Source organism: Echeneis naucrates, chromosome 15 (assembly GCF_900963305.1).
Source record: "Echeneis naucrates chromosome 15, fEcheNa1.1, whole genome shotgun sequence".
In the NCBI taxonomy this organism is placed as follows: Eukaryota; Metazoa; Chordata; class Actinopteri; order Carangiformes; family Echeneidae; genus Echeneis; species Echeneis naucrates.
This window is the reverse complement of record NC_042525.1, coordinates 10,650,300-10,675,925: the sequence shown is the minus strand read 5'-3', so window position 1 is coordinate 10,675,925 and position 25,626 is coordinate 10,650,300. Positions and strand designations below refer to the sequence as shown.

The following is a 25,626-nucleotide window of genomic DNA, read 5'->3' as shown; positions in this document are numbered from 1 at the left end:
TTCTTATGGGGATTCCCTCAAAGCATCTCCTGTCTTTTTGTAATATTTTAGTCCGCCTTAAAGCAGATAATAGTGTGCTTGGCTTGGAGATTTATCATACTAGTACTACAGACGTGCCTTTTGTTGGGGGGGGGGGCTGCCCTGGGCAGTGTGCTCATTCACGGATAGAGCTTATTGTCGTGGGACTTGAGCGCATAACGTTTTACACAGGGAAGGATGGACTCTTGGGATACAGACTCAGAGGATTCATGCGATTGGGGCGACTCCTCTGAAGAAGCGTTATCGTCAGAGGAAGATGAACCTGATGTCAAATATGATAAAGAGTAATGCCAATCATGCACTGCTGTGTGTTGCTTGTTGAAGACTGATTGTTTCATTGCCTTCTGGTGCCACTTATGAAGTGAAGGCAGTTGAATAAGACATTGCTGTCTATATTACTCTGTACAAGTATTTGGTTTTAGCTGGTGCCACTTTCTTACGTCTCAGATAGAATTTCAAATCAACACACCTTGTGAGCTAATGATGAGTGTACACTGCAAATCAAAAGTGGTCATTTGGCTAACGTGTGTGTGATCTTTTTTTCTCCAGGGAGGACATCAGGACAGCCAACGTTATTGCAGCAGAGGCAGTCACCTGTTTAGTCATTGACAGAGAGTAAGTGTCAATAAAGCTGTTTTGTTTTTTGTTTTTTAATTGAAGAGATGCACTGGGTCACAGCTTCATTGATTTAGACCTGTTACGAGTAAGTGTGCAGATCTACTCCACAATTTCTGCTTAGCTCATTATTTGTCAGGGAAGTGCATTTTCTTGGCTATTCTTGGCTAACAGGCTATTCAAGTGCTACCTTTGAAGTAGACATCAGCATGAAATGAATTTCTACACCTTAGGGGATGAATGTGGCACATATTTACATTGCATTAATACACTCATTATTGTGACTAATTAGTTGTGTATGTTCAGAAGTATTCCACATCACCACCTTATACTGAATGTTATTTTTTCTGGTGAAAACTGATTTGTTTATTGTTATAATATAACAAATATTTCATGATAATGTAACGGCTTTCTGCTGCACACTACATTTTGCCATTTATGGCTACAGCGTTAATTTGTCAGCCAAAGTGGAATGGCCTCTATAAATAAGCTGCTCATAAAATTTAGGCGATATGAAAAATAGCACAATCACCTGAAATATGCTGATTGGTATGACTTCTATGTACAGGGCTCAACTACTTCTCATGTAAATGATTTCCAGATCCAGGCACAAAAAGCTTAAAAATTCAGACATGCTGCGAAGAAGGCAGGTTTGAAATCTGTCATTAATTAACATAGAGAATTATTATTATATTTTTATTTTTTTTCTAATTTGTGCATGAATAATGTTTTATTCTTTAACTGCAAAAAAAAAAAAAAAGTTTTTATGCTGAAATCATACTGTAAAACAGAGTAATGTAGCCCTAAAGATGTTCATCTTACTTTTCTATATGAAGGAAAAGCTAGTCCCTGAGGAGCTCCTGCATGAATCAATGTGGTGAGAATAGAGAATGATGTGTTGGGCATCGGGGGGGAGATGATATCGGTTTACAAAGGGCCTCCCTTTGGCCTTAGGGAACACAGTGAGCATGAATGGCCATCCTTAGAGATATTAGAGGGGATACTGAGTGAGTCATCCAGCACAGGTGATTACTGCTGCTAGGACAGGCAGTCAATCTCTGTCTGTCCTAGCAGCAAGAAGTGAATATTTCAATAACCCACAATGCCCATTGTGTGTGTTTTACAGCTAGCCAGCTGTTGTTTGTTTGCGCATTGTTTTCTATCAAATAAAATAAAATCAAATAAACCAAATAAAATTTATTTCTATAGCGCCATTTCATAACAAAGTTATATTAAGGCACTTGGCCAATCTCTTTTATAGAGTTGTTGTGTATTTTATGAATGTCCATGCATGTGTAAGATTAGAGATTAGAATTAAATATTATAGCTCTATATTGAAAAGATCCCTAAAGGATAATTGGGAGTTGTGCTCAAGCAAAAGGAGGAGAAAATGGGAAAGAAACAGAATAAAAACAAACTCAATAGAAATCGTAGGAAGCCAGACGTATAAAGAAAAGCTCAGCTCGGAAACAGTCCCAGCTCACAGGCATTTTGGTCTCCAAGGGAGAAAACACCAGATGTACTTCATCTTCTGGTTGACAGCTTGATGACCCTTGCATGAGAACTGCGTCAGTTGGTTGTTCTTCCAGGATGGTTGGAGACTTGCATAGGCAGCCAAGTTTGGAGGACTTTATTTCAGCAAGTTAGTTTTTTATGTTACCTACTAATCTGCAGTTGACATGTAATTGTCATATTTCTTTAACTTTTATATCCACTGTGGACATGCTTATTAAAATTAACTGTTTTGTTTTTTTTTTCCCATTCCTTAAATAAGAACTTACTGCTACTGGACGAACATTCATTCATTCATACATTCAGTATAAAATTGATGTGTAGCTATTACTTTTGTCCCTAAAATCGCTGCTTAGCTCCTTTCAGCCATCACACATGAGCGTGACATGTCACAATCACCATAAGGTGGTCTTGTCTTTTGTACCTCAAGAATGAAAAACAATTGGTTCCTCGAGTTCAAGGACACTGGCCACAACTGAAGTATTCCATTGTCAAACTAAACTAATGAAAATTTAGCAGTAAGTGAATTTACTGTTTTATTTTTTTCAGCCTATGATTACGCAATATAATTGAATTTAGTCGGTTCACTTAATATATTTGAACTGATTTAATATTCATTTAATTTCATTGAATAAATGCAATAACAAATAAAGTTGACTGATTCACTAATTTCGTTTTATCAAGTTTAAAATTTTACACTTGAATGAAAAAAAAAAACCAAAAAACTTTTTTTTTTTTTTTTTTTTTTTTTTGCTTCTATGAGATTCCCTTAAAGTCTCCAAAACATTTGAGTCTGGACAGAGCAATCTGACTGCTTTTCAGAGGTGTACAACCAAAATGCTGTTTTGCTTGTTTCTAAATGCAGACTGATAAATATTTAATGGTAACTGATGTTTCAATGACTGTATCTGCCCGTATACCAGCCTCTTAGACATTTTCCCTGAAATGTACAAACTGCTTCATTCATCCAACCTGCATGTAAAGAACATTCTGTTGTAGATTATTGAACCAACTAAATGCTTTTTGATGTGCAGTAACATTTACTGTCCGTGTTGCAGTTCATTCAAGCACCTGATTGGAGGTTTGGAGGATGTGTCCAGTAAAGGCCATGAAGATGCTGATGCCAAAGCCAAGTAAGACGATTATTACGATCCATCTGAATACTCACTATATTGCCCTATATGAAAAATATTAACATTTATCTTACGCTTTCTTGAGGAAATTATTTCTTATTTTGACTTCACGACTTTATCATCATTCTCAGCTATTGAATTTTAAAAATTGCACCATATTCATGATCACATACGAGCCTAAATGTTTTATAAACAAACATGCTCCAGGCCATCGGTTAATGCATTGTGCGTTTAGTTCCATTACATAACTAGAAAATATCCAGAAGACAGAGGCTGTGACCTTCACCTCTATTTCTGAAGGAATTAATTTACTCTATTTATTGTTGCTATGGAAACAAGAGAATAGGAACACAGAAGCACAGGACACCTTGGCACTGAGGTGGGCATTTTCGGGGTACAGACAGCCACATGTTGGCATAATCTGATACCTAGCACGTTCATACTATGTCACAAGTCAAGGTGAGGAGAAACAAGAACCTGGTAATGACAGATTACAGAGAGCGAGAGAGCAGAAGCAGCTTATCGCCGCAGACGGGGAGAGAGATGCAAATAGTTGGACAGGACAGGTGGAATGGAGAGAACACGACGTGTGACGAAGCAAACTAGACTTCTATCTGACGTTTGGAACTTCTGACTCCTGCAGTTTGTCAGTTGTGTTTTGCAAGTCGCGGGCATTTAATAAGCAAAGACCAGAACATAACACCACTTAATGTGTTGGATAGAGGTGCAGAAGAAGCAGAGACGATGGTAAGCAGTGGCTGGCGTCTGGCATTCAACCCTGGGTGGTACAGAGACCCGCAGTATGCATTCACTGGCTTATTCTTCCCCTGTCTTGGTCTGAGGGAAAGCTAATCTGTGATTGAGTTTGCAAATAAAAATAACAGATCTACAATCTCAAGCTTGTCACCTGCCGCGTTCTCTGTAGAACTTTACTTTAGAGCCACTCTGTTCCTCTGCTCCCTTGGAATCTGTCAAATCAAAGCCATTTTCAGTCTGATTGGTAGCTTCTTCGTGTTTTGTCATCCAGTGGAGCATCATTTGTTTCTTGGTGAAGAAGAAGAAATCCCACAGATGGAAACGATCTTTAATTGGTCACAGTGGATAGGTTCCATGCAGCAATGCTGTAGCTATACCGCAAACTACAGCTGCTCTCTGTGAGGCTGACAGGTCTTTTCTTCAAAGACATGCTCTCTGGAGCTTGCTTTGTTTTACATGTGCCAATGTTTTTTTTGTCAAGACGCCGCTCCTCTCTGCGGGGGAGGAGGGGGGGGACTTCATACACTTCTACATAACGTAGAGTGTGTGCATCCATCTCAGTTGTAATGTTAAGTTCCAATTTATACATGCATAAAAATAAGACTGGGCTTATGAGTCGCATTTCCCTGAAATGCAATATCCCCGTTTTGCGTGGTCCCTCTTCTCCCACCATACCCGTCAACTATTGACTGTCCATTGTTACTATTCCAATTAAACTGGTGTCAATTAAGTGCCATTCAAAGGCCTCATCTCTAGATTTATAAAACTTTCTTCTTGCTGCTTAACATGACTCATCCATCAATTAAACTCCAGGTGATTGAAGATTCATGATAGTAAATAATCCCCAGTATGACTCAGCATTTCTGTTGGTTCAGCAACTGAAGTTCATTAAGCAGGAATTACTCATAAATAAGTGCCTCTTATCAAGCCAGCTTCGAATCAGGCAAGACCAAGATGAACCCAGAGCAAAGGAAAAACGAGAATAACTACACAACGCACAAACAAGGACACATGGGGATTGCGTCATTATATATGAGCTCATCCATTTACCGATACACCTTATCACCCACTGGGGTGCTACTTGACCCATGGTAAGCACTTTGTATTGTGGTGAGTGCAAGTAATGGATTTGCAACGCAACAGGAAAGAATTTGAAATTATTTTAACCTCACAAGAGTCTCCTCAAATATATATGAGATATATAACTAACCTGGGTTACCTGTCAGTGCTAGATGCAGCTGAGGTCTGTGGTTTATATATGTATCTTTATATTTTATATTTAATTTGGCTTCTGGGTCTGAGTCTGCATCTGCTCACCAGTATTCATATTTCCAATATCTATTTTGTCACAGCAGAGAGATAAGTTAGTTAAGTGCTGATTTCTGCCTGTTTGAAATAAAACATTAGCAGAGCATGTGTTGCAGTGGCAGTAAATATCTCCAGGGATCATTGATCGTCATTTGTCATGGGTTAAGCCATGAATCGTTGCAGGGGTTTATCCTGGGACAAAATGGATAACTTTAATTAATTTTATTTTCTTCAAAGTTGATATTTTTCTTTTCATTATGGCTTCATTTCATGGTTCATGGTTAAATATCGGGTTCAGCTGTTTACCTGTTTTGATACATTTAATGGAGCATTGCTGCCATCTGCTGGACAAATACTTGGCTCCCGTTTAACGATTGAGGACCATAACAAAGTAAAATCATCCTGACCAACTAAAATCAATGCAGAATTGGCAATATCTCCTTCATCAACAGGACCCGCACACATGTCCTCACCTCATAGTCACAGTGTGCGTTTTCCTTTGTGTGCATGCACTTGTAATTCAATGCGATGCAAATTATTCAGTACCCTTGAACTTATAAACTTAAAAAATGTAATTCCCATCCTCTCAATCACTTCCCTTCGTCCTTTCCTTAAGTAGTGAGTCTTTCTGGGCTGGCTTCCAGTGAATGGGAAGGGAGAACTACATGAAAGGATCACCTGAGCATCTCACATGATAGTAATAATTCCTATACACACACAAATAAACAGTGACTGTCCTGGTAACACTGTGTTTTTCTGAGAAACACAAGCTCTGTAACCTACCATCACGTGCAATCACAATTTCCACTGGCATTCAGATCAAAGAAAGGGCTTTGTTGTTCTGGCTTACAGCGTTAACATTATACCTGCTGGATCGTATTGAGTGAAAGTCTCATTGCACATCTCAAATGGCCATGCAAGCTAAATATGAAGTAAGACATCTCATCTTGCCATTTTATTCATCAAATTCAAATCCAGAATGGTTGCTCGTGGAGTGATTCATTGTTTAACTTAGTTTCAGGGAAATAAACTTAATCTCTGCTGCTCTGCGACGGAAGAACTCGTTGCTACCTAAACATGCAGAGGTATTTCCAATAAATGTTTGTCCGTGGCAGCTGTGCTTGTTGAGAGAGAGGCCGGACGACAGTAGCATGTTCTGAGTGACCCAGAAAAAATCTCTTCAGGCTCAGATCTGTCCTAAGCCCACTGATCCAGAGACTGAGCTGATGAAACTCTGTCTGGATCAAACAATAACCAGAAAAGATACGGGGGGGGCATCTGGGGATAAGGGTTGGACACGCGGAAACAGTGCCCGCTGCCAACATGTGCAGGTCAGCGATGGCGTTCTGGGGCGGTCAGCAACAGTGCCAAGGCATATCTTCAGAGCCAAACACAGTGTGTCCGGTGCACACGTCGTCTTTGTTCTTTCCTATCAAGAAGGGGGACGGGCTGGGGATTGCTTGTCTGTGTTCAAACGTAGGTCGAAGCGGTTTGCCAAAGGATGAAATACAAATACATCCTGTTCGCACGTTCATATTTATACACTCCACATCCTCAATAACATCCTTGATAGATTAAATCCTGTAAGATTTGCAAACAAATGAGCTCAAAGAGAAACGGATACTTTGTCTCAGTTGATTGAAAGTGGATTATCTCTTCTTTCACCCTTCTTCTCATCTTTAATCCTGTACCCTGCCTATTTTTTCCTGGTACAACAGATATGAAGCAGAGAATGCGTTTTTCTTCAATCTCAACCTGGCTGACTTCAATATTATTGACACTCTGGGAGTTGGTGGCTTCGGACGTGTTGAGTTGGTAAGGAAGAGCTGCACAGTGATTTTTTTCTTTTTTTCTCTAGCATTCTTGTAATTGGTGAACAAGCTTCAGCTTTGTTATGGCTTACCTTTGTGTGTGACTTTCTTCCTTTCCTTTTCATTACAGGTTCAGCTCAAGAGCGATGAAAACAAAACCTTCGCCATGAAGATCCTGAAGAAGAGGCACATTGTTGACACGAGACAGCAGGAACACATTCGTTCAGAGAAGCTCATCATGCAAGAGGCCCACTCTGACTTTATTGTTAGGTACACTGCCTTAACAGCTTCACTCAAAGGAAATAGAAATAATATACTGGTCATTATTACCTCAGAGCCAGAATGGCATTGGCTTGATTTCCTCCACAGAGTTCTGCCATGTTAATAAAGCTTTCATCCCATGTCAACTGTTTTCTACTACAGAATGAATATGCGTGCTTGGGTGTGAAAATGTTTTTTATGCTTTTATTTTCTGTCAAGTGGAAAAATGCCCCTCCTTCCGTTGACAATGAAAGAGAATAAAAAACACAAAGAATCCACTTTTTTTTTTCTTTTTTGGTTTTGTTGATACAGCAGTTTAGACGACTATGCAACACTCAAGCTTGATATAAATTAAACTTTTCATTATCTAGCTGTAGTAACAAAAATCAAGTAAATAACAGATGGGCCTACTTCTAAATATGTACTGCGTAAAAAAAAATAGATGAATTTTGATCTACAATCGCATCCTGCCCAACTAATGTTAAATTATCTGTGGCATCTGACAAATGTTTTGGGCTTTTTTTTTTGTTTGTTTTGTTTTGGGGTTTTTATGCCATTGTTGTTTTGATAAAACATAATCTATTCACTTTTGTGTTTTCAGACTATACAGAACCTTCAAGGACAGCAAGTATCTCTACATGTTGATGGAGGCGTGTTTAGGTGGAGAGCTGTGGACCATTCTTCGGGACCGGTGAGCTCTGTCACAACAGGCCAGATACAATTGAATAGAATTGAATAGAATTGTTTCTGCTACCCGTTACCAACACTGAGTACAACCCTGAAGCATGTATTGTCATTTCAGTAATAGCTCTAAAACCTATTTGAGTCCTGCTCATTTGCAAGATTGCCATTGTTCTTTACACTTTCACTCATTTAGATGTGCCACGTTAATTATAAATTCATTTTTCAACATGGACTGCTACAGCAAGGATAGGGTAGTCTAGGGCTTATTTTCGATTTTATTCACTATTGGAATAGATAGCATAATTTAAAAAAAAAAAAATTGAAACAGATGAACCTAGCTGGGGCACTCATCCAGTACATATGTAATCTTTGTCAAATGATCCTGAAAAGGTCTCTAATGGTCTAACCTTTAGTTTTAGGTGGGTTTACTAAAAGTTAAATTTGCATTGTTATTGTAAAACCAGCAGAGAAAACCAGGGAAATGGGTTTCTGATGGCAGTTTGTATAAAGTTGCCTAAACAGAAAGTCACGTGTTTCACCAAAGGCATCCCAAGACATGAATTTTATATTCATTGGTGATCTTAAATTGCCTGGAGGTGTGAATGTGAGTGTGAATGTTTATTGTCTTTGTGTGTTGTCCCAGTAATGGACTGGCAACTTTCCAAGGTTTACCCCACCCTCACCCAATGTCAAATGGGATTGGCTTTGATTAGGTAAACACCTGGCTAACTGAACTAGTTGATAACCAACTTCATAGCACTGGTTATCAGGACAATCAAGAGTTGAGTTAATTCAAACTACATAATGAGAAGATCTCCTGTGTATGTTGACATTGCTTTGTAGTATAGGCCCTGGTTTGTCTTCATTGTTTGAATACGGCAGTTATCTGCCAGTATGAAGCCAATTTGCTACCTATCTGTCATCTTTAATGTATACACGCTTCAGTTCTGTTGTCCATGTGTGTTTCCAGGGGGTCCTTTGAGGACGCAACCACCAGGTTTTACACAGCATGTGTAGTCGAGGCCTTTGCCTACCTGCATTCCAAAGGAATCATCTACAGAGACCTCAAACCAGAAAACCTTATTTTGGACCACAGGGGCTACGCCAAACTGGTCAGAAACTATGAAACTGCAACTAACAAACAGTATATGAAGAGAAAAGCAAACATTTCCATAATGCTGTTTCGGTGTATGTAATGAAACCTGGCTCATAATCAACCTAAATAAAAGTCTAGTAAATGTGGAATATAAAAAATGTCATAATTTAGGTTATAACATAAAAATGAATACAATCAGATAAAAATATGTGGAAATGTATATGTAATTCTTGTTCAGCTTAACAGAACTGACAGAATGAAATATTTCTTTTCTTCAGGTGGATTTTGGCTTTGCTAAGAAGATTGGCTTTGGGAAAAAGACGTGGACTTTCTGTGGGACGCCGGAGTACGTGGCACCAGAAATCATTCTGAACAAGGGCCACGACATCTCAGCTGACTACTGGTCTCTAGGAATCCTCATGTTTGAGCTCTTGACTGGCAGGTATGCACAAGCCTGGGGACATCTATGAAAGCAAATTAATAAAGCATGCCTTTTTCTAGCATATATTGTAGGGTAACATTCACAGCAAGATTGACTTCCCCACGACGATGCTTTCTTTAACAAGAAAGAAATGACTTTCGGCCTCATTTTTTCAGCCCCCCATTCTCTGGGCCTGATCCTATGAAAACCTACAACATCATCCTGAGAGGCATTGACATGATCGAATTTCCAAAGAAAATAACCAAAAATGCTGCCAACCTAATCAAAAAGCTCTGCAGGTGAGCGCAGTCAATTCAAATGGTGATTCTGTCTAATTAATTTAAGCAGTGTGTGTGTGTCTGTGCTGAACAGCCATCTTGTTCTTCCAACTACAGGGATAATCCTTCTGAAAGACTGGGAAACTTGAAAAATGGTGTCAAAGACATTCAAAAGCACAAGTAGGGTCTTATAAATGAATACAATCCAAGTTATAAATAATTCTTTTTTATAGTATAGTTGTGTGGCATTTATGCTGTTTTCCTTTTTAGATGGTTTGAGGGCTTTAACTGGGAGGGTTTGAAGAAAGGGACATTGACGCCTCCTATTATCCCTAATGTAAGTGCACACTGCTGATAGCCTCTCTCCTTATACTCCAGACTAATGCAGTTCTTCTTTTATAGTGAATCCCTTATTCAAAGTTAGTTTGTTGTCTAAATGTTTACTCTTTACGTGATTGATTTTTCTGTCTTCCTACCAGGTCACATCAGCAGTCGACACGAGTAACTTTGACAGCTTCCCAGAGGACAATGAAGACCCACCTCCTGATGACAACTCTGGCTGGGATGTAGATTTTTGAAGTTCTCTTCTCTCCCTTAAAACCAAAAGAGACTGATCTTTTGTTTGCTTGGAGGCCGTCTAGAGGATTTGGCTGTGCTCTAAAGAAAAAAAAAAAAAAAAAAAAGCAAAAACTTGCAGTAAAAAATGAAAGCGAGGATATGGAAAAGCTGATAAACATAAGGATGGCAAACCTTCTGGGTCACCGATATGCCTTTATTTCACTGTGGCTCTGGATCAAGCATTTATAATGGGACTGCTGTAGCACTTCTTCAGTGTTGTCTTACGCTCAGCTCTAAAGGCGCAGGCAAAGAGAGTGCAGGGATAAACACACACACATACACAGAGTCTGATGATGGAGCCAGGTTTCCTCCTGTTAAAGGCAAAAGTGTTTTGTGGGTGAATGAAATTGTCAGTCTAAGTTTTGGTCCTTAGGTTAAAAAAAGAGTGTGAAAGTGTGGGGATGGACTGCTGTTAAAGATAAAAGGCTGATGACAGATTTTTCATTTTCTGTTTTGTTTTCTACAATATTCAAGGAAATACGTGGTGGACTTCGGGAGGTTGTATCGTGTTTCTGCCCTTGTTTTTTGACTTGCAGCTGCTTGCTGCAGATTTGGATATTTTTCAGAGATCTGCATACTGCAGTTTGCAAGTAAACCTGACATCAAGTGCTCGAGACTAACCTGAATGTCGCTATTTTTCTTCTTACTGTACGGTACACAGTATTTGAATTTACAAGCTACATCCTCAACAAATGAACATTACTGGTCTGACATAGAAGTACACTTAACATGAGATAAAACCATCTTGAAAAGCACAAACAATGTGCATTCAGTCGAAAGAGATGTGACTCTTCAAGTGCCCTGCTCAAATTTTACTGAATCACACACCAACACACATGAAATGTCAGCTAGAGTTTCCACGAAGCAATCTGTCATTATGCACTCAAGACCATTAACTGAGAAAATCAGCAGTTCTAGGTAATTTTAAGCTTCGGTAGATGAAGTCACACTTTATATTTTCTTTAGCATGCTTTTAAACATGCATTTAAGTGCTTCTCTACCTACATCCTTCTTCATTTTGTTTTTAAACCACCCAAATGCCTCTTCCCATCCAACCAAATGGGACATCCTCTATTTGCTCCTGTGTTGTTCTGATATAACTGTGAACATGGTTTCAATGTCTTTGGTGCTGTTATCGATAAATTATGATAAGAGATGAAATGACAGTACTGGTTATTGTTTTTGTATAGTGATTTTTTTGTGCTTGGTTTCTTTATAATGTACTTGACTTCTTTAGAAAATTGGGAATTGTATCAATTTGTAAACTTGAGTGAATATTTGTCTGATATCACTTGACACCATGTTGGATTGTGCTCAGTGGTATTAATTATGGTGTTGTAATAGGTTTTGCCATGTTGCACCAAGTTCATCCGTATAAATTAACCACCCCCATCTTGAGAGGCAAAACTGACCACGTCCACATCATCTGAAGACTTCCTCGACTTTAACACCGTCTTCTAGCAATTTTAAAATGTCTTGTGGAGACAGACCACAAGAGAAAATGCTGATTATATTTTGTGAAAGTCACAGGTTCGGCAGTCTAACTCCGTGGTCTCTCATCCCACTCGTCACCTAAAAAGTGTACTAGCATAAGATCAGAAGAAATGTAAGTGCCTTAAATCAATGGCATACAAAATTAACATCACAAACCTTTTCAATGCTGCATGAACACATATAAACCTCAAAAACATATGTGTCCTCTTAGATGGCTGCGTCTTCTCCTTTGTTCTATCTAATAAACACATTAATCACCTTGGAAAGAGAATTTCTAGTCAATTGGTGGCACACAGAAGTGTGTATGACATCAACTTCCTGCTTCACTCATTTCAATTCTCTCACAGGAATATTTATGACAAGTGAAATTCGAAAAAGAAAAAACAGTCTGATATAGCTGCAATGATATGCTTTTTCTCTAGGTATCTAATTTGATCTTTTGACATCAACCACAGCTGGTCTGATAAGACGTGAACATGAAATCTTAAGCTCAGAGGGACCATCTGTCATCTGTTTCAGGGATCTGAGCATTTAGAGATGGCAAGAATGACTTGCAGTTTTTCCTCAATGTGAAAACAATATGATTGTTTGCCACAGTTGAAAATTTCTGACTGTATATTACCATTGATCATCATCGTCATCCAGATTTTAATTTTATGGTTTGTTTTGAAAAAGCCTGAACAGCACCAACTCATATTTCATCCATGAAAAGGCCGAATAAACACATACACTTAAAGTGCATTAATAAATCGATGACCAATGTCTACGGAGAGCTGCAAATGACATAAATTTTAGTTCTGCACGCTGAATTTTACAGCATCAAAGGCAGGTTATGTGTATCACAAAGCCTTATGTACATCATCACTTTCCAAACCACCGGTTTTCAGTCTTAATATTGGCCGCCTTCTGCGATGGTACCTGATGTTTGCTTTGTGTTATGTTGTTTATTCTGCTGTACGTTAATTTTGCAGAGTGCCACGTGTAAGATTTTTAAAAATTATAGAGTAAAAAAAACAATACTTTTGAGTGGTGTTTGTCTTAGTCATTTGAAAAGAACTGCTCGTGTTGAATGGAGAGTTGTCAGTTTGCTCTCACTGCCACAGGAGGGAGCTGTATGCTCCCAAAAAATAATAATAATAATAAATAAAAATAAAAAAAAAATCCCCTCCCTCCAAAAAAAAAAAAAAAAAAAAACGCCTGGCTCTGATGTGAACCGGCTCAGGTCGCCTGTGATTTAATAATCAGTACCAAAGTTACTGTCATCCACTTAGTCCTAAGTGCGGATGATTCAGCTTCTCTTGTCTCGGTGTTATTCGCACAACAAATCTTTTTGGTGATGGTTGGGTGAGGGGGGGGGGGGGGGGGCTGTGCAGGGAAATGGCTTCAGCTATAACAACAGGGTGACACTTCTGCGAGATCAAAGGGGATCAAAGTGCATCAAAGGAGCTCACCTTTGCCAGCACTGACATTTAGTAAAGTGGAGATAAAAGCACTACTTCAAAAGATATACAGCAATTCAAACACGCAAAGTGCTACAGTGTGTTTGTCAGGTGTTCGCGGCGCATCTCCCTGCTGACGCGCACACGCAGATGACCAGCAGATGACGTCCAAGTGCCAAGATTTCTGAATGGGCTCCTTCTCTGTCACGCACATCGGCACCTGTGGACTGGGTGTCATCACACGCTGCCGAAATGAACGCGTTACACCTCAGTCTGTTTTGTGTTGTTTAAGATTATTATTATTATTATTATTATTATTATTGGCGACAGACTATTTCCTCCAGGTCGAGCACTCTTTCTAACATTATGGCGGTTTGGATTAGTCTAATAATTTTCAGGATCTTTTTGCAAAGAAATAAACCAGATTTCCACACAGGTCGAAGGAGGGATTTGGGGTAAAGAGTCGTGGCGCGGTTGGGAGGTTTTGGTCGGATTCACAATGAAATCATTTTCAGTTTAATTCAAACATTTCCAGATTACCAGATCTCTCCTCCGTTGCTCAAAGGATCCCAAAGGGTCAGATATCCGAAGCCGCCTTTAATCTCAAAGTGCCAGTCAGCCCTGAAAGGCCTCACCACGGAAGTCCATTAATTCGGTAAACTTTTCACACCCCTTAATGGTCTGCATATCCTACACATTGATGTGCGCCACTGGTGCAATCAAACACACTTTGGAGGATAATTGCCCCCTTTGCAATCAGAGGGATCAAATGAAGTAGTTAATCGAAGCAAGTAACTTCAATCACTGTCATCCCCACAGCCAAAGGGCAGTCAGGGTGCTTAAATGTCAAAGAAACTGGAATAACCAAACCGTTTCTTTCTTTCTTTTCTTTTTTTTTTTTTTGTACACTGAGGGGTTTATGAAGGAAGAGAGCCGCTGGATCCCACGTTGGGAGGAATATTGGGTGAGCTATTACCGCAGCTATAAAGTCACCTCGCAAATGAAATGTGCTGCAATATTTTTCTCGCATGCACTATTGCCCTTTTAGAATAAACACATGCATAATGGTCTGAAAGACATTAAAATAAAAATATGGACCATTAATAAGCCTTGAACACTGGCATGCATATAGAAATGCATAATTGAACACATGATTTAGTGGTCTATAAAACAAACAAGTGTATATATTCTTTTAAGATGTTTGGTCGCATAATCAGCTTTTGTCTGAGGAGAAGTTAGTTAAAATTATATCATGCTAATAATCAGTTGGTGAGAATATCGCACAACTCTGATGAAAGTAAAAGAAATGTATTCAAACTAATGGCTTTATGGAAGATTTTTTCTTTTCTGCTTGTTTCCACCAGAGCAGACTGTGTCAGTCCTGTAAAGTCCAAAAGTAAGTTATTTTTGCTCACTGGGTGATGGGCATTCAGGTCATTATCATTACGCGGACGTTATGAGGCGCAGTCCTGTGCAGGGAGAATAGAAGGCCATTTCCGTACAGTGGGGCTCTCTTTGAAATTCCACCCTCCTCCTTTGTTGTGCACAGTGAGGGGCGGGAAGACAAACAGGTCCACATGTATAAAGAGATCATCCCAGGACCGAGAGGCAGGAGACTTTCCAAGCATCGTGCAGAAGCACTTCGGAAACGTTGGGATTCAGGATTCAAGGCCACTTTGGACGTTGTCACGCGTTTGTTTATTTTCTTAACCGGCAAAACAGAAGGGATTTTTTTATTTTTTTTGTTATTTTGATTTATTTTCTTCGATTTTTTTAGTGTGTGTTTGCAACACAACTGTGTTTTAAGGGGGAGAAATCATGCAGTCACCAGCGCGTCGGCTGTTGGCTGTGTACCTCACGCTCTTTGGATACTTTGGGGACGTTTACGCGGGGACAGTCCTGATGAACTCCAATGCCATCAAAAACCTGCCCGGAGCTTCGACTGGCAAAGGCACAAATACTGTCAGTCCGAGTCCGCGCACATCACCCTCCGGGAGCGTGGCACACAAATTACCCGCGGACACAGTGCAGGTAAAGAACATTCCTGTGCGTAAAAGTCAAGTCTGTGCGCAACGACCGCCCCCCCAAACAAAAAGAAAAGAAAACTACACACATAGAAAGTTTTACAGGTAATATCTCACCGTTTTAATGACGCACTGCCTTTTGTTCTACATCATACTATAGCAGTCGGGTGTTTGCACTGACGATGAGGACTGCGGAGGGGATGAATTCTGCAACGACGCCCGGGGGGCCTGCCTGCCCTGCCGCAAGATCCGGAAGCGTTGCGCACGGGACTCCATGTGTTGTGCAGGAAACCGCTGCAGCAATGGTGAGAAAAGGCATCTGATTAGATATAATAGCAAACATTTAAAAGTGATTGTATCATGGTTGTTTATGCGCTGATGGATTCTAACATGTATAAAGTGGTGGATGGCTGCTGTGAATGTAATGTAGATATATACCCTAAATGCCTATTTCCCCCTGTCCTTTAATCTCTTAGGTGTTTGCCAGGCAAATGATTTAGATGGTACAGATGCATCCATCATCAGTGGCTGGCAAAAACACAACAGCACCACGGAGCATCAGGCCAAAAGGCCCCCGACTGCTCACAGCCATCAGCCTCATGCAGCAAAAGGTTAGTTGTCTGCTTAAATGAAGTTTTGCTCCGCTCAAGTGACACAAGAGACTTTCATAAAGGACTGTTTCATGCAACGTGTGTTCATCCTTCTCTTTTCTCTATCTCTAGGCCAGGAGGGAGATGCTTGCCTGAGATCTGCAGACTGCTCTGAGGGTCTGTGCTGTGCCAGACACTTCTGGTCACGCATCTGCAAGCCTGTGCTGACAGAAGGCCAGGTGTGCACACGCCACCGCAGGAAAGGCACCCATGGCTTGGAGCTGTTCCAGCGCTGTGACTGCGGTGATGGTCTGGCCTGCCGACCTGAGAAAGGAGAACGAGACCACAGTGTCAGCAGGACTGCAGCCCGGAACCTACACACCTGTCAGAGACGCTGACATGAACGCGCAGACCCTCGTACACACACACACACACAGACAGATACGCTGTCGCACACTGAGACACACAACCCGGCAAACTCACACACCAGTGAGACATTGACAAACACTACAAAAACTCAACCTTGCATAGACCAGAGATGCTGACACACATACAAAGACAACCAACACCTAAGACATTCTTTCCTGCCAAAGCTGCTGACTCAAACACAGCACCCGGAAGGTTAGACATGATCCATGGAAAAGTGATACACCCAGAGGGATGCAACAGAGCAAGGTAAACTGATCTAATTCCCCATCAACAAGATGAGGAGTCGGAAGCTAGGAAGTGACATTTCAGAAGTCTTTGGAACATCGATTCATGTCATCGGTAATGGCAGAGCTGTTTTGTTTCTCTTTTTATGGAACTTCAAGCCTCAGTTATTGCAGTAAATTACTGTATTGTAAATAATATCCTGGAGGTGGCACTTAATTGAGCTATTGAATTCTGTCAACACCAGTATTATAAAGACATGGTGCTGCATGCATTGTAAATGTGTTATATATATTGTTTTATAAGAAAATGTTATATATAGAAAATTTGAATATATTTGTTTTATTAAACATCATGTGATAACCTTAGTCCTTCTTTCTGCCCCTCATTTTTTGACAATAGTTTTATTCTGATCCACTATGTCACAAAAAACCAAAATAAATGTCACGGGGGAAATAGTTTCACTGAGGATATAATTTTTCCTTTGGCATTCAGGGGCTAAAAGATTTAGTCCAAGTATTCTCTTAAAGGCTGGTATGGGTTGGGAAAAAAACCTGGCAAAAAACCCAGCCATCCCATTTCTTGAAGAGAAGCAAGAGTTATTTGAACAATCAGTCTATGTTGTTTAACTCGGAGCCCAATCAGTGGTTAAGGCTCAGTGGATGGTTTAAATGCTTGGCCCAGATATGCTTCTCATACTCATTACACACAATTGCCAAAAAATGTGCAGACACACACACTCACAGAAAACATACTTACAACTAACATAGTACTTTAATGGGTCATTACTGGAGCCTCTGCAGGCCACATCCTGCTATGGATGCAGAGGATGGCGCATTAGGGCGACGTGAGACAAGCACTAAAAACAGGACAGGATGCTGCTATATCAAATGATAACTGCAAAGAGGTAATAACAAAGTATGTGTGCCCTGGTGAGTGTTTGCCACCTAACCCTTTGGTGTTGCTGGCTACTTTCTAATTATAACTTCCCTGCCTTCATGTGCAGCAGGGCAGATAGCTAGCTACCCAAGCTAAAGCCTCTAATTACTTCATCTTACTCAAGCTACACTAGAATTCATGAAATGAAGTGCACCACAGGACTACTGAGTTTTTGTGATGCAACTCAAGAAAAAACAACACATCTTGGTTCTCAGTCTTTCCAGTTGAAGAGTACATCCCATTTCCCGGCTGTTGCGCAATGGATGTACTCTGATGTGTAGGTTATGAATCCGCCCCAAATACACCTTGGTGTCTGTAATTAGACCTGTTTAGATTAGAAGTTGGCAAGGAAATGACTGTAGTTTTTGGTCACTTCCTTGTCTCAGATCAAAAAGAGCACGAGACTCTTGATATTGGACCTTTGGCTAGGTAACCTCTTTATCTCTTTAGATGCACAGACATTAATTTGCTTGTCTACAGAAGAAACGGTGAAGTCGATTAGATATGCTTTCATGGTTCAACATCAAATAAAACTTCAAGCCAGATAACATTAGGTGTTTACATATTAATGCAACGGTAATTACAACATAAATATTCACATTTCAAAACAATGTGTATGGGTGTAACACTGCAAGGAGTATTTCTGTTTCTTGCTAAATCAATGTAATGCTAATAATAGCAGTATATTACTCGTTGGTTGTATGTAAAACTATCACTAAACTCATTTGCATTTTGAATGCGGGGCTTTTACTGTGAGATTGTGTTGTTTTCATATTGTGGTGTTGTTACTTTGGAACAGTTGTTCCACTGCTGTTGAGAAAAGATGACAGGGAGGCAGGCAGACATACAGAGAGACACACTCCATTTAAACAATTTAGTGTCCATTCTTCAGAATTGTTAAGAGTAATAGGGGAATTGTCAGCAGTACAGTAAACTGTGTAGGCTCAGCCAAGTCATGTTTGTGGGGCTCCTGGAATCTGAGTGTGTGTGTGTGTGTGTGTGTGTGTGTGTGTGTGTGTGTGTGTGTGGGAGTCTGTCATCATTACACAAACCACAGACTAACACAGGCCACAGGCATGTGCCCTCACTCAAGAAAGGCCAGTGTATGCTACGGTACATTTAGTTGACTCCAGAGCAACAATAGCAATAACAGCAGCATCCAAGACAACAGAAACACACATATGTGCACACACACACGTCCTCACATGCCACCTAACAGCCAATACACATATACAAACACATCTACACGTCCACACACGTCCACACTCACACCCACACACCCTTATATGGCTGGATGGTGGGGCGTTGGAGGTTTGGAGTGACACCACATTCGCCCACAATGGCATCCAAACCAGCAACATTTTGTGTTGTCATAGAACAAGACTGAATCAGCATTTTGGGTTGCTACAGTTCATGATCGTGCTACTGTCCACTTTCAAAATCATTCAAAACTGCAACAAACATTTATCTCAGCATCATGCATTCATGCCAGCATTCATTGCAGTGCCGGATAACACCTGTCACTTTCCGATCTCTGCTATTCATTCGTATTTCAATTGCATAATCCAAATCCGGATCTGATCTGACATTTATGAATTATGATTACATTTAATGAGCAATAACTCCCAGAACATGTTTGTTTTAACTGCTTTGCTAAACTTCACTCTCTCCCTTCACAATCTCAGAGTAACAATAAAGCTTTATTCTGCTTAAGTGCCATGCATATCCACCATTGTTATTCTAACAGCACTGCCAAAACACCTTTGACGGACATCCCTGAGTTAACAAACCCATGAGTGAACCATCAGAGATAAAAGGGTGAAGAAATGAGGCAGTGTACACAGAGGCAATGCATGTTATTTTGTCAGATGAAAGAGATGGCATACTTCTTGAATGAGCATTCGGATCAAAACCAAGCTCTTATGTAAACAAAATTTTAAAGGGAGGTGTCAGACTTCTGGGTCTTGGCAGCAATCACTTCATAGAGAAGAAGCACAATGCTCACTATTCATCTCTGTGGGATGACAATCTGCCTGATTGAGCAATAAGGGGAAATCTATCAGTCCTTGGGAAATAATAATTAAACAGAGGACAACTCAGAGAACACAATGTGTTGAGTGTGTGCGTGCAGGTGGGGAGCAGGTTTACTCCAGTGATTTCACTTCTCACTAATGCAAACACAACGGTTTCCACAGATCGAGTCCATGACGTATTGCACTATGACTGAGTGTCAAGTTACATTCCAGGTACTTTTACCGGTGACAATTGTTTTCACTCACCTCCTATGTGTGTGTACAGTGTATTTCCCTTCTCTTTGGTGCTGTTTTTGCACAGATTTAAGCCCAAATTAAGGGCATTAGCTTTATTTCCAGAGGTGAGCTAAAAGGATCAACATCAGTCATGTCTGAATGTTGTGGATTTGGAATCAGGGTGTCTTTTGCTATTCTTAAAGGCTGGATGTCAGGCTGTGGGTACAGTAATGTGTTGGAGGTATTTCACCACAAAGAACAATGTGTCCACTTGTTCAGCACTTCTGTGCAGTATCTCCAGCTGTGGTGGAGTTTGCCAACTGGTAACCTGAAGTTTTACAACAGTCTTTGTCCGAAACACAACAACCTTGAATCTCAGCCAGTTGTTCGCCAAAAATTACAAATCGTTGAAGAAATGGGAATAAAATTTGTAAACAGGTCAACTTTAACAGTGTTGTTGGTAATGGTCAAGCCCATAAATCTGTCCATCATCACCTTTAAAAGTTACTCATAATACATGATAAGTTTTATGGGAGGGTTTATATTGACTTGCACATGACTGCTTGCATTACTTTACCCTGACGTGTCTTGTTGCACCCCCCTCCTCCCAAAATATAAGCAATAGAAGAAAAAAAACAAAACAAAAACAAAGATTAGACAAACAAGATGCAACTTGTACTGCAGTGAGTTTTACAGATGCTGTGAGGCCTTCAGACAGAACCAGTCAAGCTATTTACCACTGTTTCCACTTTTAAAGTGAAGCTAACAGGTTGTTGGCTTTATCCACATCTAACACTCTGAGACAAGCATGACTCGGGGTTTGGACTTCTTCCAAAAACCGAGAGTATTTCTGCCAAAATGTTGAAACCTTCCTTTAGAATATCAACACTGTCATGTTGCATTGTGAAGCAGCCCCATTAAATCTGTGTCTTTCTGTCTCGGGACCTGTCCCGTCCCTCGCTGATAGATACTTTCCAGGGGGAGGCTTGTGGACGACTGGTTTGAGCCGTCCTGGTGTTCCTTCCATCTAAAACTGACACCTCCCCTTTGGTCTTATGTCCCTCTCTGATGATGTCATACTATGTTTGAGTCGTCGCTGACCACATGAAGGAAACTGCTGATGCTCTGGCTTCAGCTCTGCAGGCCCAAGGTTGGTGAGCGTGTTGGGCTAAAACAGAAACAAGTGGTTGCATTATGTTGAGTAAGCTGCCTGTTACACTGACACTGAATGAAAGCGATACCTGACCACAATACCCTGTTGTTTTGATACGCTCAGCTGCCTTCTTGATTCACATGCATGTTTATTTTCCCTTCACTGCTGGATTCTATCAACAAAGGCAAGGATAGGACAATATAGACACCCACCTCGCCCCCGCCGCCGCCACCGCCACCACCACCACCACCACCACCACCTGCATCTTTCAGGTGGATTCAGTCACTCTCTTCAGCTCTGCCATGTGCAACATATCCTCATGCTTACACAGCTGCAACCAATTCAGTGTAAATAAACAATCTGCCCATTATTAAATACAAATAAAATCCCAATATGCTATGTCTGCCCGCTCAGCCAGACGAGCAGAGAGCGAACAGATGCAGAGCGAACGGAGTTACAGCTGGGGATAAAAATGCCTACTCTTCATTATGTTTGGTCCAGGAGCTCGCTGCTGGCGGCCCGGGTCTGGGGCTAGGACAAGGGCCAAGGCCAAAGCTGGCTGAGCTCCTGGCTGCTATGTAAAGTCTGCCTCAGCCACAACCACATTGCGCAAAGCTGCTTCACACATATAATTTACTCATTATTCACGAAGTTTTTGAACAAGTCGAAAAAAAAAAAAAAAAAAAAAAAAAACAGAAAAAGAAAAAAATATTGCCGAGTGAGAGAGTTGGTGGAAAACTAGAGCAGACTGAGTTGCTATTCACTAGAAAATAGAGTTATATCCAGTTATATAACATTGAAAGATGGCAGGCTTATGGAGTCACAGTCAATTAGCACAGCTGATTGAATAGAAGTGACCGCAGAAACCTAACACTTTGAAAAATAACTTATAGTACTGAGGAGAAACAGTTTAACCAATGACTGGCAAACCCCAATATCAGTGCATGGTATGAGAAGGCATCGGTGGTAACCGTGCATAATCCAGTATGCCTACGGCGGGCAGAATGCTTTGTTGAGGGGCAGGAAATAGGTGTCTCATCCCCACAGGAGATGAGTCTGTCTCTCCGAAACATGGACAAATATCTCTGCGTTCGAGGAAGCGCACTAAAAGTCCTGAATGTTGTGTAATGACATTCCTTTACTCAAAGGGGAATCGCCCCATCAGACAATGGCACAGTAATGGCCCCGGCACTTCAACCTTTGTGCCATTAACAGTCTTTATTCAGAGCTTCAGAAACTTCTTTCATTCACACACATTCACCCCCAGTTCATCTCTTCTCCCTCATCATCAGTCTCTTTAATGTTCCTGCTTGTTTTCCCTCCTTTCAAAAACACTGTCTTTCACCCCACCAAAGAAAATGGCTGATGCACAATCTCATTTGTGACTTTGCAAAGGTGGAGCCTTTGGAAATAGAATAAAAAGGAGGAGACCGGGGCTTTGATCTCTCTTGGGGGCAAATGGATTGGATTGTCTTGCCCCTGCTGGTGGGGCTAAGCTGGGGACAGTGTGAGTTGCAGGGGGTCATATCAAAGGTAGCTATCTTCAGAGGGTCCTCTCAGTGGCACATTAGTACGCTATCTAAATGTTGATTTGTTCACACCAACATCTGAGGAGGCCTAAATGAGCTGACAAAAAGGAAACACCCAGTGAATGCAAATGAGCAAAGTGGTCAAGTTCACTTCTTCTCTTCGTCACAGACGTATACACAGCTCTTCACCTCCTCACTGCTAATGTTTACTATTCAGCCCGTCCTGGTTGGAGAAGTTAAAAAGTCTTGATGTTAATTCCAAACAGAAAGATTCCCACAAATTACAGCCTGACTCAAACCTGCCTTATTTCCTCATATATTGCCTGGTTCTTCCACTCACAGGACCAAACCTTAATGGCGCAGGATGCTCATTGTCTATGTTGTGGGCAAGGGAATGATTGGGAACACCCTATAGCTGCAGCAAATGGCCATGTTGAGGTTGCTAACTGTGTGTGTGTTCCTCCTTTGTGGGTGGGAAACATCATATTACTGTCACTCTTGCAGCCGGCATTAAGAGAAAGGTATAAATCACACATACACACACGCACACACTTCAGCACAGCCGTTGGCCACAACCAGAGACAAAGAATTAAGTTTATCATGCATGACATCTTTTTCCTTAATTTCATAAACTGTGGACATTGAACAGATCCATTCTCAAATACCCCTGTTGGTACAAACCACCAACTACACAAGCATCTGTTGGAGAACTCCACTGCTGTATTTAAAATCATTCTGAAGCCACAGACTACACATTAGAGAGAATAGGTAAGTATTTTTAAAATGCAGGATAGAAAAAAAGCTCCTCAAAAAGTAACAATTCAAGACTGTACAACTTTATAGTCGAGGGACTCAAAATGTAATCACAATGGAAATACCATATGCTCTCAACCTTTTGTGACATTACTGTTATTGAGCAGAAGAGTACAGAAGTAAAAGGATATACATATATATATTTATTGTTTAAAAGGTACCAGCAAATTCTCAGCAATATTTATGAAAGAGTGAAAATTAGACTCCTTGCCTGGTGTCAGAGTTTGCAGTTCTGCATGTGGATGGCCCAAATGTGGGACTGCAAATAAGCATCTCTATTTTTGAGGACTTTAAGACCAGTAGCACCCGCCTGGATCATTCCATATCATTAGAAACAGCTCCAGAGATGAACAAATTCTTCTGGCACGCAAATATAATTCTGGTCTTTAAACGTATAGTACCATGAAATCAAAGCCAAGCCTAAAACCTCTCTCCTTCCTACGTCTTATTTCTGCATCGCTCTGAAATTTGGGTTGACACGTTGATTGAAAATGCCCACTACTTTGGTTATCTTGTGCATCAAATGTCCAACGCAGCACATTCCCAAGGGGCTTGAATGGCACTCAGAAGCCTCAGTCTAACCCCCTGTTACTGAAATGTACATTTCAGCCTTTCTCTATACTCAGTCATTAACCATGGTAGCTGTCTTTTAGCTTCTTTTCCCTGTCTTTGGCTGCTGGTAGATATTTGCTAGATGGGGATTGCATTCCAAATTGGTACTCCAGTGTCTCCTTTGTATAATAGTTGTTGTGAAGGCATCTATTGTCTCATTTAAACTGACCACATAGTGTATTTTAGTGATGTCGGCAAGGGTTGGCTTCTCTACAACCCTAATTAGCATTCCTTCCAGATAAAACAATGATCACTTGAATACGACTGAGCTAAGCTTGCAGGAAGTGATCTAAAGAGCTGATAGGAACCCATGATTACCATGCAACTAACTCCAGTCCTTCATACATAATGTTTTAATTCAACATCACCCCCCACTACCTCATTTTGTCCCATCACTAATCTTGTCTTAAGTTATCTTCAAACTGCCGCTTTGCCCTGCAGCCACGAGCCTTATCATTTATTGATTATGTCTCTCAGATTAAAGGACCAGCTTTCATTTCCACAAGAATGTGCCCCACTATTTTTGTCCATATGGAAGCATTTGCCGGACAGATGGGTTATTTTTGCCCTCTAGACAAGGTTCCACTGGTCAAAATAGGGATTCACAGGGACTTGGTAAGTGCTGTTGATATCCAGTTGTTGCTGTCTTTGAAGGCCAATTACCTGGCTATTCGTATTAGGCTATTAATGTGAGCAGAAAGTGTGAGAAAATGAGCGAGAAAAACAAATGAACAAAAAAGAAGTGAAACTGAAAAAAAATTGACAATAATGCATTGAGGTTGAAAATATGAACATTAATCAACCAAGCTGGTTTTACAACAAGTCATTTTAATTCCTCCAGACAACCCCTCCCCCCACCCCTACACTTAATCCAATGTGCTGAGAAGCCAAACTGCCTGAATGTGGGTTACACACAAATGACGGACATTTTGTCTTGGGGTAATTACTAATATGCCACTGTTGTTGCCCTGGCTGCCTGTATCTGGGTTTTGGTTTAAATGTTAGGTTTACTCTCCCTGGGCTGTGTGGTTTGCAGCAGCTTAATCACAAAGCCACAAAAATCTCAGCCATTTTGATAGGAGCCAAACTTGGAAGGCCTCATATGCAACACTGTTTTGCTAGTCCTACATATAGCAGGCTTTTCTGCCGAGTCAGCGGGGCTAACTAAATTGAAATAGTACATGTTGACAAATTGAAAATGTGCAAATAAAATGAAAGTAAAGTGGAGCCAGTTATGGACTGTAAAAGGTTACAGATTGTAAATCTAATGAGCAAGAGCTGAGGTTTACTTGTGTGGAAAGAAAGAAAAAAAAGAAGAAGTACATTTTTAATTCTCATGGAGTGAAAATCTATTAAAACTTATTATTTTGGGTACTTTGGTTATTGTTAATATTTGCTAGTTTCCTTGTTTTTTAGTTTTTTGTTTTTTGCCCTAATGAAGAGAGTAAGTGACATCAAATGGAGCATCTGGAGACAGTTTCCAGGTCAGTCTGGGCTTTGGAACGTAAGATGAGTGAGAAACCAAAGTGGGACTTAGAGATTAAAGAGAAACAAACTGATAAAAAGATCTTTGAAAAGACAAAAACAAAACAAAAACGGAA

The 25,626-nt window shown here is 40.5% G+C and overlaps 2 protein-coding genes across 4 annotated transcripts in view; both read left to right on the top strand.

Annotated features, from left to right (window-relative positions):
- The window catches only part of LOC115055240 (cGMP-dependent protein kinase 1), a 68,360-nt gene extending 57,763 nt beyond the window's left edge, over positions 1 to 10,597 (top strand). For both annotated transcript variants that reach the window (XM_029520899.1, XM_029520898.1), the window contains exons 8-18: positions 589 to 654; positions 3,225 to 3,299; positions 7,082 to 7,178; positions 7,305 to 7,444; positions 8,037 to 8,126; positions 9,090 to 9,231; positions 9,494 to 9,657; positions 9,813 to 9,935; positions 10,032 to 10,094; positions 10,185 to 10,251; positions 10,394 to 10,597. In XM_029520899.1, the coding sequence (XP_029376759.1) occupies positions 589 to 654; positions 3,225 to 3,299; positions 7,082 to 7,178; positions 7,305 to 7,444; positions 8,037 to 8,126; positions 9,090 to 9,231; positions 9,494 to 9,657; positions 9,813 to 9,935; positions 10,032 to 10,094; positions 10,185 to 10,251; positions 10,394 to 10,492 (1,126 nt within the window). In that variant the 3' untranslated portion in view covers positions 10,493 to 10,597. The remainder of the gene's footprint in view (positions 1 to 588; positions 655 to 3,224; positions 3,300 to 7,081; positions 7,179 to 7,304; positions 7,445 to 8,036; positions 8,127 to 9,089; positions 9,232 to 9,493; positions 9,658 to 9,812; positions 9,936 to 10,031; positions 10,095 to 10,184; positions 10,252 to 10,393) is intronic.
- A 4,497-nt stretch (positions 10,598 to 15,094) lies between these two features.
- Positions 15,095 to 17,098, top strand: LOC115055577 (dickkopf-related protein 1-like). Of its 2 annotated transcripts, none has more exons than XM_029521498.1 (4): positions 15,095 to 15,496; positions 15,653 to 15,794; positions 15,966 to 16,100; positions 16,212 to 17,098. In XM_029521498.1, exons 1-4 carry the CDS (start codon positions 15,284 to 15,286, stop codon positions 16,475 to 16,477), a joined length of 756 nt encoding a protein of 251 aa, XP_029377358.1. In that variant the 5' UTR covers positions 15,095 to 15,283; the 3' UTR covers positions 16,478 to 17,098. The 2 variants fall into 2 exon arrangements, with proteins under 2 accessions (XP_029377358.1, XP_029377357.1); XM_029521497.1 differs by having other exon boundaries at positions 15,650 to 15,794.
- The last annotated feature ends 8,528 nt before the right edge of the window (positions 17,099 to 25,626 follow it).